The sequence below is a fragment of the Carassius gibelio genome, chromosome A17 (assembly GCF_023724105.1).
Source record: "Carassius gibelio isolate Cgi1373 ecotype wild population from Czech Republic chromosome A17, carGib1.2-hapl.c, whole genome shotgun sequence".
Classification (NCBI taxonomy): Eukaryota; Metazoa; Chordata; class Actinopteri; order Cypriniformes; family Cyprinidae; genus Carassius; species Carassius gibelio.
The window spans coordinates 26,538,619-26,551,296 of NC_068387.1; the positions used below are offsets into that span (position 1 = coordinate 26,538,619).

The window sequence follows — 12,678 nt, forward strand, 5'->3', positions numbered from 1 at the left end:
ATATATATATATATATATATATATATATATATATATATATATAAATTGGAATGTACATTTTTCTTAATTTCTTATATATGCTAATAATAGTTTAATTATGTTTTTATTATATTACTAGTTCATCATTAGCAGTATCATTAGTATATAGTAATAATATTATAGTTATTAGCAGTAGTAGTTACATTTTATTATTATTATAATAATAATCTTTAAATAATAAAATATGTAATAAATACAAAATGCACTTTATTTATGAAATCCACTGTGTTTATATGATCACGGCATATAAAAAATAAAATATATATCTACATAAAGGTAATATGCATAATATGTACATATATAAAAACATAACATGATTTTATTAAGGAATTACTCTTGTTTCCTTCCACTTGCAGATCTAGTGGTGAGGTGTCAAATAAAATCAATAGTTAATATTGTCACTGAATTGACCTTACATAGAAATATAAAGCCTGATATAATAGATCATACAGTGCAAACATGTCTGTAAACGCTCAGAAAGCAGATGAGGGAATCACAGTTTGAGATAAAAGCTGATCCATGATTAACTCGACTTCTGCAAGCATTGACGAACGCTGCTTGAGATATTTCTGAGATATCTGTTCCTCAGCGTTATATAACAGACTTCATTCGAAGGGGGGATTTCTTAAAAAAGGGTGTAGGATTTGGACACCACAACACTGGTCTGAAACGCTCTGCTTTTCCTGGAAGAAATGTCTGGTTGAGCAATGTTTTGAGTTTTGTTCTAATTGTCCAGAGTTCAGATGTTTGATCAGAAACACAGCCAGCTTCCTGCAGCGAGTTACAGTCCGTTTCCAGTCAGGGCTTGGCGCTATATCCATATATTTTCATAAATGATATGGAATGAGGCAGTTTACAGTGTGTCAACATGCAGCAGTTTGATACGAGCGCATCTGAAAAATAGCTGAAGCTGCTGCGGTTTCTATCACAACATCTGTTTTTATTGCCTATGATATGTACATTGTTTCATTAGACAATATCAAGCAGGATGAAAAACTAAAAACACAAATCCAAATAGAAAACACCAAGATGCACAAGCTTTCAAAAGTTATTGTGTTTCAAAGAAGACCATCCTGTATTTATTTGATCAGAAATACAGCAAAAGCAGTAATATTCTGAACTATTTTTACTATTTAATATATCTGTTTTCTGTGTGAATCTGTGTTAAAGTGTAATTTATTTCTGTGATGCTCCGCTGTATTTTCAGCATCATTCCTCCAGTCTTCAGTGTCACATGATCTTCAGAAATCATGAAAATATGATGATTCAAAAACAGTCATTTTAAATATTAAACATATGTCAGAATATTACTTCTTTTGCTGTATTTCTGACAGAATATCACATGCGCAAGAGTGCCGTTTTCCTAAATATCGGTGCTTGAGCGCCATCATGAGAGTTGCATTTATTGTATTTATGCAACAGTTCAACAAACAGGAAGTTAATATTGTGTGTTACATTTTAACATTGTCTGTTTTTTCTGTTTCACCAACAAAACAAGCTCCAAACAGAACCGGAGCAGAGCATTTGTGCTTCTCGGAGGAACACGGCTGCATTTAGTTCCTGAATGAATCTGTTTTTGAATGAATCATTTGAGTCAATGAATCACTGAGCCATTCATAAAGACAGTCACTTGATTCGTTTCTAAATGAATCAGGCGTTTGGAATGAAGAGACTTCTTAAAAACACATTAAATAATTTTTTGGGTATATTGTCCAGCCCTATTTCCGGGTCACAACTCTTGTCTATTGATGGACTTTATCCATCACCTGCAGCACGGCGTCCAGTATAGAGGGTCCCAGATCCAGACTGAACGTGAACGCTGTGTCCGTTTGGTCCGGATGTGTTTCCTCTGGGATGATTTGGGTCGAATCTCGTCCAGAGCTCCCGCTGATGTGTGAACACTCGTCCTCGTCTTCCTCCGTGTCCAGGAGGGGAAGTGAGCTGCACCTCTGTCTCTGATGCTCCCAGATCGGGCTGCAGTGGTCTGCTTCGAGGTTGATTCGGGGCGGTTTGGGCGGCGGTGGGAGGAACAGGTTCTGCTCGCTCTTGGAGCTCTGCAGCAGGAGACTGTGGCCTTTCTTCAGGAACGACAGGTCTCCGAAACTGTCCGTGTGTCCATCCCTGCCGATGTGAGAGAGATGCCGGAAATCGCCCTGAGGAAGGCTGACCATGTTGACCGACAAAACCTGTTTTCGGTTCGATAGCTTCCTCTGCCAGCGTCCAGACATGGGTTTGCGGAGTAACGATGTCCACAAGGGCATCTTGTGACAGCTAGTGACGAAGCTTGGTCCTGGAACAGATTATTAGAGGAAGAAGTCATCAAACCTGACAATAATCAGTGCAATAATTACCTGAAATAGATTCCTTTCAGAAAGTATTTTTATTTAGCAGTGATGCATTAAATTGATCAAAAGTGGCAGTCCTAAAATAATAATAATAATTGGCACTTGTTCTTAATTGCTGTTTAATTGCTGGTGTTAAAAAAAAATTAATACTTTATATTTAGCAAGGGCACATTAAGTGTATCAAAAGTGCCAGTAAAAAATGGTCTTAATATATATATATATATATATATATATATATATATATATATATATATATATATATATATATATATATACACTGTAAAAAATTTCTTGTTGTTTTTACAAAAACTTTTTGGCAGCTGTGGTTGCCAGAATAATTTTGTAAAAATACAGAAAACTGTAAACACATTTACGTCAAAAACTGTTAATTTTACAATATAAAGCTGTAATTTACAAACAAGAAAATGTGAATATAAACCAGTAAATTCAACAACACACAAAATTAAATCTGTTTTGTACCTTGAAAATACTGACAACCACCATAATAATAAAGATGGTACTGTATAAGAAAAAGCCACATGAAGTATCAAAGCTCATCACAAGTAGCTTCACCACAAGCAGAAGTATATATTAACATATAGAAGGTGCACATTTATGTAAACACAAAACACCATCATGGTAACACACGTGATACTTAAATAATGCAAAAAACTTTCATTAAGCAACAGAAGATGTAACATAAAGCTCAAATGTACATAACTGATAACAAGAACTATTTAAAAACAAGATTATTTAAACAAAATACTTTCAAACGTGGAGTGTCACGCAGGGAATTCTGGGAATATCAGTTTACAGTTTTAGACTGTAAATTATACATCGATTTGTTCTTTTTTTTACTTCTAAAAGCTGTATAATTAACAGAATTTTACTGTAAATTTACATTAAATGCTTTGTTAGATCTTTTACAGTTTTTCCCTGTATATAGTACGGGAACTTACTGTTAACCTATTATCAGTTTTTTTCCGTAGCGTTTTTACAAAATTTTACAGTTAAAATTACACTTATTTTTTACAGTGTATAGTTGATTTATTATATATAGACTAACAGTTTTTACAATTTTGTTTTATTATATGCATTAAATATTTGTAACATTTTAGCAATTATTGAAAAAAGAATAAAAAGACTTATTGATTTTTTTAGCCCCTTTATATCATATATTTGGAATTACGAGTTAAAGTGAAATAAAAAAAAGGATGCATTAAACTGATCAAAAGTGACAGTACAGACATTTATAATGCAAAAAAAAATATTTCTATTTCAAATAATTGTTGTTCTTTTGAACTTTCTATTTAGGTATCTGTGAATCCTGAAAAATAAAATGTATCACAAGTGCAGCACAAATGTGTTCATCATTGATAATAATCAGAAATGTTTCTTGAGCAGCAAATCAGCATATTAGAATGATATATTTGTATTGTATTTTTGATCAAATAAACACAGCTTTGTTGAGCAGAAGACTCTTTATCTGATCCAGCACATGTCCGTTAGCAATCTCGGATATAGCTGTTGATTGTAACCAGTATTTGATTAAGATTTAGTTTTCTTCCAGCTGGTAACAGATTAATAGTTGAGACTGCAACATCTTCACAATCACTGACATGTTTCTTCTTACAGCACATGAGTTTTAATTCTTCTTTGAGCATGCAAATGAAATCACATTTACACATATTTTAATTGCACAATTACATTCTGGATTCCATTGTAACTAGTGACATGCATTCTCCAAACATGTTCTCATAAAGTGCTCTCATGAAAGCATGACTATGACTAAATTAGTTTGGTATACAGAGTAATTCATTGTGATACTGTACATAGGAAGCTCTTTACCCCAGTTGGCATTGGCGTAGACGGTTGTGGCCCTGTTTCGCGGTTTACAGTTCATTAGATCAGCTTTCGTGACTCGCAACACTCACTCTTTAAATTTGCACGGCTCTACAGAAAACACGTTTTGTTGGCCAATAAAGGTTTTATCGGCACTTTAGTAGCAGCGGGAGACGGCGAGCACATAAAAGCATTCATCTACAAACTAGCAACGAGAGCGAGGGCGGATAGAAGTGGATGTTTTTTATGGAAATGCATGATTTAAACTAATAAATCAATTTTTAAAGCAATAAAAAATATACTTTTTTGTTGTGGAAAAAACAAGCTTCCCTGACAAATCCCTCAATTAAGAATCAGTCAGAATCAAAACAATTAAGTCGTAAATAAAAGAATGTTTACTGGAGAACGATTTCAGTCTTTCTACTTCAAAATTCTTCAATTATTTGTGAAATCTTCTAGCACTTTATGAGAGGAAGTTGTTTCTACACCAGTTTTTTTCCCAGTGTAAAGCTTTCAAATGATGTTTGATTGTCCGTGTCTTACCTGGGAAGGTGTTCAGGTGTTTCACACCCACATCTGAACGGCTGCGGTCGAAAGCCAACAAACGATTGAGGCGTTTCTGCAAACATGACAAGACTCGTTAGGCTGAAAGACAGTTTGATCGAGTTATCCTGTTACTAGCATTGGATATCTAGCCACAAAATCCCTAAATAATCATCATGTTTTATTTATATTGATGCAAATCTTATATGTTTGAGAATAGTGTAAACTTCCGCTACTTTGCTTCTACGATCATTATATTGCATTGCTTTTATATAAAGCCATAAAACTTGCTACATTTTAAAGAATAAAGGTGGGTTTGTTGAAGCGAATGCCATAGAAAAACACATTTGGTTCCCCTAAGAACCTTTCATTGATCAGTTCTTAAAAGAACCATTTTGTATTAGTGTGAAGAACATTTTAATAATTTGAAAAAACCTTCTTAAAAATAAAGTTTTTAAGGTTCTTCATGGAAGCAAGACATCAATGAAGAACCTTTATTTTTAAGCGTCTAGAATAACTATTTTTGGTTCCTCCAAAGAAGCTTTCAATAAAGAGTTATTAAAGAAACATATCTTTTTTTTTCTTACAGTTTAATATTCTTTTACATTTTTTTCCACTGTAAAGATTCTTTATTGGTTCCATAGATGTTAAAGTTTCTTCATGGAACCATCAATGCCAATAAAGAACCATTATTTTTGAAAGTGTAGAAGAACCATTTTTAGTTCCACAAAGAACGTTCCAGTGAACGGTTATTCAAATAACCATTCTTTTCATTTTAAGAATTTGAAGAACCTTTTTTTCATTCCATGGATGTTAAAGGTTCTTCATGGAACCATCAATGCCAATAATGAAGAACCATCTTGGTCTCCCAAAGTGATCATTTCTGTAAAGAAACATTATTTTCTTGGTTTGAAGAACATTTTAATAATCTAAAGAAACGTTTTCCACTATAAAGAACCTTTTGCACAATTGAAAGATTCTATAGATGTCAAAGGTTCTTCATGGAACCATCAATGCCAATAATGAACCTTTATTTTTGAAAGTGTAAAACAACCATTTTTGGTTCCACAAAGAACGTTTCAGTGAACGGTTATTTAAATAATAATTTCTTGCATTTTAATAATCTGAAGAACCCTTTTCCACTTCATAGAACCTTTTTTTATTCCATGGATGTAAAAGGTTTTTCAGGGAACCATTTATGCCAATAAAGAACATTTATTTTGAAGAGTGCAGACAGTTTTATGGGTTTATATAAATGCAACATCATATAATTCTGTTAGAAGTGATCTGAAATGTCGCTCAGAGCGAAACGAAGAGTTTCTCTTACCGTAACCCAAGAGTTCTTTGCAGTTATGTCCCGTTTTTAGCTGTCCTTCTACAGTACAGAGTCTTTCTCAGATCCCGAGTGTTAAAGTCCAGAGATTGTCAAACAGGTGTCGATGGATTGTGACCTGCGTCTCCTCCCTAAAGCTCGGCATTTGTTTGGTCTGTGCTGATGTCACACCTGGTAACGTAATTTCTGTGAAGTGTGATCCGAGATACTGAGGAAGTTCACCTGAGGTGCTCGGCTCTGACTTTCATCATGTTCCTGTGAAAGCTGGAAAGGGCACGGCTGGTTTCCGTCATATCAACGTCATGTTTAGGGGCTTCACTTGTGAGTAATCTGATGTCATTGTGTCTGCTGCTGGTTTCCTGTTCCCCGTAGGCTTTGCTAAGTCCTTCCAGCTTTGCAATGATAGCGGTCCCTGGGACGTTCTGGGACGTGTATGTACAGGCGGACCAGCGTTGCACAAGTGCTGTTGACATGTAGTAATTCCTGCTTTGAGCCTATGACCTCACAGACATTGAGACCTGATTCTACTGTCTTCTGATTTGGAGTCAAGTCTAGGCATGAATTATTGTTGTTGTTTTTCTGGGAGAATCAAAGTTTATTCAGTGACTTCAATGAAAATCAGGATACAAAGTGATGAATAAAATCCACATTACATTTAGACATTCAACAGACTCTTTTATCCGATGGAAACAAAAGAGCAATGATATGCAAGTGCTATAACAAGACTCAGAACACTTAGCAAGGGTTTATAATAAAAGAAAACAGGTAGAATAGAAAAAGAATAGAGCAAGCTAGTGTTAGAGGCCTTTTTTGCTTAAAAGAAACGGACAGAATACAAAAAGATTAGAGAAGCACTTTTTTTAAAGAAAATAAGTAAATATATAGAGTGCAAGTCTTAAAGGGGCAAGATGTTTTTTTCTTCTATAAAGAATAGAATTAGAAAAGAGAGTGCTAGAATTAGAGGGTCAGATAAAGATGGAAGAGATGTGTTTTTAGCCGATTCTTGAAGATGGATACTGACTCAGCTGCTCGGATTGAGTTGAGCAGGTCAGTACACAAGGAGGGAACATTTAATTTAAAAGCTTCAGTTTAATAATAAAAAATTAAATTAAATTAAAAAAATTCTGTGATAGTGATTTTGTTCCTATTTGAGACAGCACAATCAAGCGATGTTAACTTGCAGAACTGCAAGCTTTTAAAGGGCACATAAGTCGGAAGTAATTAATTTAGGTAAAGGGACGCAGAGCCAGTGGTGGTTTTGTAGGCAAACATTCATTTATTTTGTTGGATTATCATGATGTAATGAGAGGTAGAGTTGAGTTTCATCAGCATAGCAGTGGTATGAAAAGCCATGTTTCTGAATGAGAGCCTAGTGATACCATGTTGAAAGAGAAGAGAAGTGGTCCAAGAACTGAGCCCTGAGGCACCCCAGCAGTTAGATGCTGTGACTTGGACACCTCACCTCTCCAAGATAACTTGAAAGACCTATCTGAGAGATAAGATTCAGACCACTGGAGTGCGGTTCCTGAGATTCCCTTTGCCAACAGTGTTGACTGGAGGATCTAAACATGTCAAAAGCATGGGACAGATCCAGCAAGGTAAGTATCGAAGGTTTGGAATCCTTTTGGAAGACTTTTGCCAGTCTTAGGGCTTCAACAACTGAGAGCAAGGCAGTCTCGGTTGAATTTCCACTTCTGAAAGCAGACTGGTTGCTGTCGAGGAGGTTGTTCTGTGTGAGAAAGGCAGAGACTTGGTTGAACATAGCTCATTCAAGTGTTTGTGCAATGAAAGGAAGAAGGGAACAGGTCTGTAGTTCTCTAAAAGAGATGGGTTAAGGGTTACATTACCGCAGCTTGTTTTGTTTACCTGACATGTATTGAATTAGCTGATTTCTAGCAAAATATGCACGTGTGCCTTAGGATATTTTGATAACTTGTCAATACTCTTCTCAAAACTCTGTATTATTTTTATTCTCTGCTTTTAAAAACCTCTTCATAAATTTCATAAATATTTAGAAAATATGACTTTTGCCATATTTAAGCACTGTACCAGTAGAGCTGCACTAATGCATTTTGTGATGACATTTTTATTTTTTAATGTGATTATTTATAAGAAAAGGTCGTTTTTGGACCATTTTTCATCTTGGTGACAAACATTCCTTTATATATTTATTTATTAATTTATCCATCCATCCATCATTCTATCTGTTTTTCTATCCATTCATCCATCATTCTGTTGCTCCATTCAGTATCCATCACTCATTCTATGTTTCTTTGCCTATCCATCCATCTACCCATTCATTCATTTATCCATCCATCTATTGTTCTGTTTATCTATTCATCCATCATCATACTATCCATCCATCTATCCATTGTTCTATCACTTCATCTCTCCATCCAGCCCTCATTCTATTGCGCTATTCAACATCCATCTGTCATTCTTTTGCTCCATCCATCCATTGTTCTATTGTTCCATCTATCCATCCATCATTCTGTTTCTCCATTCAAAATCCATCATTCTATTCATCCATCCATTGTTCTATAGCTCCATCCATCCACCTGTCATTCTATATTTATCTTTCCATCCATCCATCATTATTTTGTTCCTTCATCCATCCATCATTCTATCTGTTTTTCTATTAATGCATCCATCATCCATTGTTCTATTGCTCCATCCATCCATCATTCTGTTGCCACATTCAATATCTATCCATCATTCTGTTTTTCTGTTCATCCATCCATCATTCTGTTGCTCCATCCATCCATCATTCTGTTTTTCTATTCATCCATCCATTGTTTTATCACTCCATCCATTATTCTATTGCAATATTCATCTTCCATCTGTCATTCTGTTTTTCTGTCCATCCATCCATCCATCCATCCATCCATCCATCCACCAATCTATCATTCCTTTGCTCCATCCATTAATAATTCAATGGTTTTCTATTCATTCATTCAACCATCCATCGTTCCATCACTCCATCCATCCCTATATGTTTGTTTTTAGAGCTATTTTATGTCAAACATCAAACAGAGATTTCCCCCCCACTATTACAGGGATGATACTGTAGCTTTAAAATACTTGACTCTATGATCCTCACAAACTTTGGCGAATCCAGTGACAAGTTTCACCCTGACATCTTGTTCATTTCCAAAACACTACAACATCCAGTCACAGATTTTGACAAACAGACATCCGTACGTTAGAGTTACTGGTAAAGAGCAGCTTGGGGTTCAGTACAGTAGAACAACTCTAAACATTTGCTCTGCGTGTCCTTGTGTTTGTCAAGTTTTATTCCAGGACAGACTTGGTAAATTCATTCATTAAATATTCTGTCTAGTCATTTGAAAATGCCCTGAACAGTTAAGAGAAGCACTGTTTTTTTTTCTTTCTCCCAAGCAAGATGAAAGAATCATCCAGTGTTCCTGCTGGGATCCCGGATGGACGCCAGATTCCGAGTGGAAGCTCGAGAACTGGGTTTTCTCCACGCTTGCTTTCCATCAGAGTCCTTTCAAACTCGTCCAATAAACAAAGGGCCGCCCTTCCTTCATCGGCTTCAAAGAAGCAGGTCTTCCTCCAGACATGCAACCATTCACATAAACCAAACATCAGCTCTTCATCATGAAGTTTATCCAGCGCTGGAACTGTGAATTTGAGAAACACTTTCATGCAAACAGATTACTAAGACGTTACGATGGCTTTTGCTCGTCCGAGGCCCAACAGCCACACCAAACTGAGTCTTGCATTATTCCGTCAATGCATCTCTGTGACTTTGGCCTTATTTTCGAGAGCCTGAGATTATTGAGTCGCATCCAGACTCTGGTTTCTGTGGTTGTGTTTTGTACAGATTTCTTCTTGTACTCTGTTTTTCTTGTTTCTGGGAAACGCTTCCAAGTGCTCTTGCGGCTGCTTTTGTCTAATTTTTGGTCTTGGTCTTTTCTTTTCTCTCTTAATCGCTCAGCTAAACAATCCTATGAGTGATTATGATGAAACATCGCCTGCTCCACACTCACATGTTGTTTCTGCTGTATTCATAGGCGCCACAAGTGACTGGTTTGCACATTAAAATGTGCATAAAATAGCATTTTGAATTAACCTATGGCATTTCGGGATTTAGTGCAATATATTTATAATTAACATTTCTCTTGACTTGTCTGCAGTGCATTGTGGGATTGCCTTCTCCATGAAGAATATCTGTGATCTCTTAAAATGCTGTCTAGGTAGGGAGGGGACTAGGTTATCTAGGTTAGCGCACATTAAAGTTGTTTTGGAACATATTATATTAGAGAAACTAGTCAAAATCAATTTTTGAAATATGTATCTTGTGCTCACTGAGGCTGCATTTATTTAATCAAAACTACAGTAGAAATTGTGAAATATTATTATAATTTAAAATAGCTGTTTTCTATGTGAATATCTGTTAAAGTGTAATTTATTTCTGTGATGCACATCTGTATTTTCAGCATCATTCCTCCAGTCTTCAGTGTCACATGATCTTCAGAAATCATGAAAATATAATGATTTACTGCTCAAGAAACATTTCTGATTATTATCAATGTTGAAAACAGTTGTGCTGTGCAATATTTTTGTGGAAACTGTGATACATTTTATTTTTCAGAAGATCAAAAGAACAGAAATTATTTGAAATATATATTTTTTTTAAGCATTATAATCTCAGGAGCAGTGATGTACAGTGTTTTGAGAACCGTGACCCATTTTCGTGTCACGACCCGACACACTTCCGCAGGAAAACTGGGTCACTGCTTCTCCTTCAGGCTCGGGGTCCAGCGGAGAGCTCTGGAAAGTTTGTAAGTGTAAAGTGATGCCGCTTGTGTTTAGTTTATTGAAGACGCAGCAGTTGTTTATTTACTTAATTGAGCTTGCGTGATATTTGCTGGTTAGGTGGGAGATGGAGCCTGAGCTCATGGAGCTGGAATGATAATCGCGGCCGTCCTTCCGGAATGCTTGCTTCCCTCCCTCCCTCTCCTTCTCTCTCTCTCTCTCTCTCCTTCTCTCTCTCTCTCGCTCTCTCTCTCTCTCTCTTGATGCAAGACCCCAGTCATCTCTTCCAGATGCAGAATCACTTTCTCTGCTTGTCTCAGTTTGTAGACACGCATTCGCTTCATCTGTGACCTTAAATCCCTCACAACCATTGATCCTGTTTCTCTTCACTTAATATATATGACATCATTCAGCTAGCTTTTATATATATATATATATATATATATATATATATATATATATATATATATATATATATATATATATATTTATTTATCAAATTTAAATATAAGAATTATAACAATTTAAATTTAATATAATAATTATAAATAAATATAAATAATTTAATATTTTATAAAAATGTTAATCATATATATATATATATATATATATATATATATATATATATATATATATATTCAACATTAAATTTAATATTTATTTTTACATTTATCTTTACTTTTATTTATTTAAGTTTTTTTTGGTATTATTTAACAAGACAACACATAATGGTACAGTTAGAAATTACAGATTGTCTAAAACCATCCCATTACAATTTATAAATATATTATATTATATGATATGATATATGATGTGACAACCTATTATCCACTCTCTATATTCAAGTGGAAGGAAATAATAATAAGAATAATAATCTAATAATTGACTGACCGACTTTCCAGTGTGTTGATTAATGATCTGTAATTGCTGTGAAGTCATTGCAGTTTTGTTGAGCGCATTAAAGTTGATTATCATTAGTTTCTGAACTAGAAATGAGATTAGAGATGAAAGCTGTGGCGTTCTCAGGTTTAGGAGTTTGTGGCACTGAAACAGATTCCTGAGATGTTTGTGAGTGTGATCTAATGCTGAAGAAAGGCTGAATCAGACAGCAGTGATCCAGAACACAACAGGAACTACAAACCAGTGACTCAAACTAAACAAACTAGAAGATCTGAGTCAAATTTCTGATCTAAACCAGGCCGAATACTCACAGCACTTCCTAGTCCTGCCTCTGATGGGGTTTACACTGGTTACAATGATACTGATGGATATTATTCCAGATTTTCTGACTGTATTCGTGTGCCTCAACGTTTCTTAAAGGCGCAATATGTAATTTTTCTGCTTTAAAAATAGCAGAAATCACTATATCTATGTTATATATATTTTTTAGTTGTGTACTTACATCATCCTGACAGTTTCCACGAACTTTCAAATCCGGAGAAAATTATAGTTTAATTCGAAGACCCGGCACGTTTCTTTATTTCCGTTTTGTCGCCCGTCTATGATGTCATATAAACTTTGACCCCTCTAGTTTATCTAACTTCCTGCGGAATCGGCAAATACAAAGGTGAACAGAAACAAAGATTAGACGCAGAAGAAAAAGTAGTAGCCTTTATCGAGACTATTATATTTTATATTTATATTGTTTATATTCGTATTTAAACCTCAATCAATAACTTAGTTATGGATCATGATTATGCTTTGCCTGCACGTTCTGTGAAGCGCAAACGCACAGGGGAAATAAATGACCCGAGAAGGTTTTGGGACAAGAGAAGCAACAAGACACGGGTAAAT

General features: G+C 35.2%; 1 protein-coding gene across 1 annotated transcript; it reads right to left on the reverse strand.

Annotated features, from left to right (window-relative positions):
- Positions 1–340: 340 nt before the first annotated feature.
- LOC127933145 (cdc42 effector protein 2-like) lies at positions 341–6,548 on the reverse strand. The gene is made up of 3 exons (XM_052529895.1): positions 6,097–6,548; positions 4,770–4,845; positions 341–2,329 (listed from the first exon to the last, which is right to left on the reverse strand). Exon 3 carries the CDS (start codon positions 2,298–2,300, stop codon positions 1,782–1,784), a length of 519 nt encoding a protein of 172 aa, XP_052385855.1. The 5' UTR covers positions 2,301–2,329; positions 4,770–4,845; positions 6,097–6,548; the 3' UTR covers positions 341–1,781.
- Between the last annotated feature and the right edge of the window lie 6,130 nt (positions 6,549–12,678).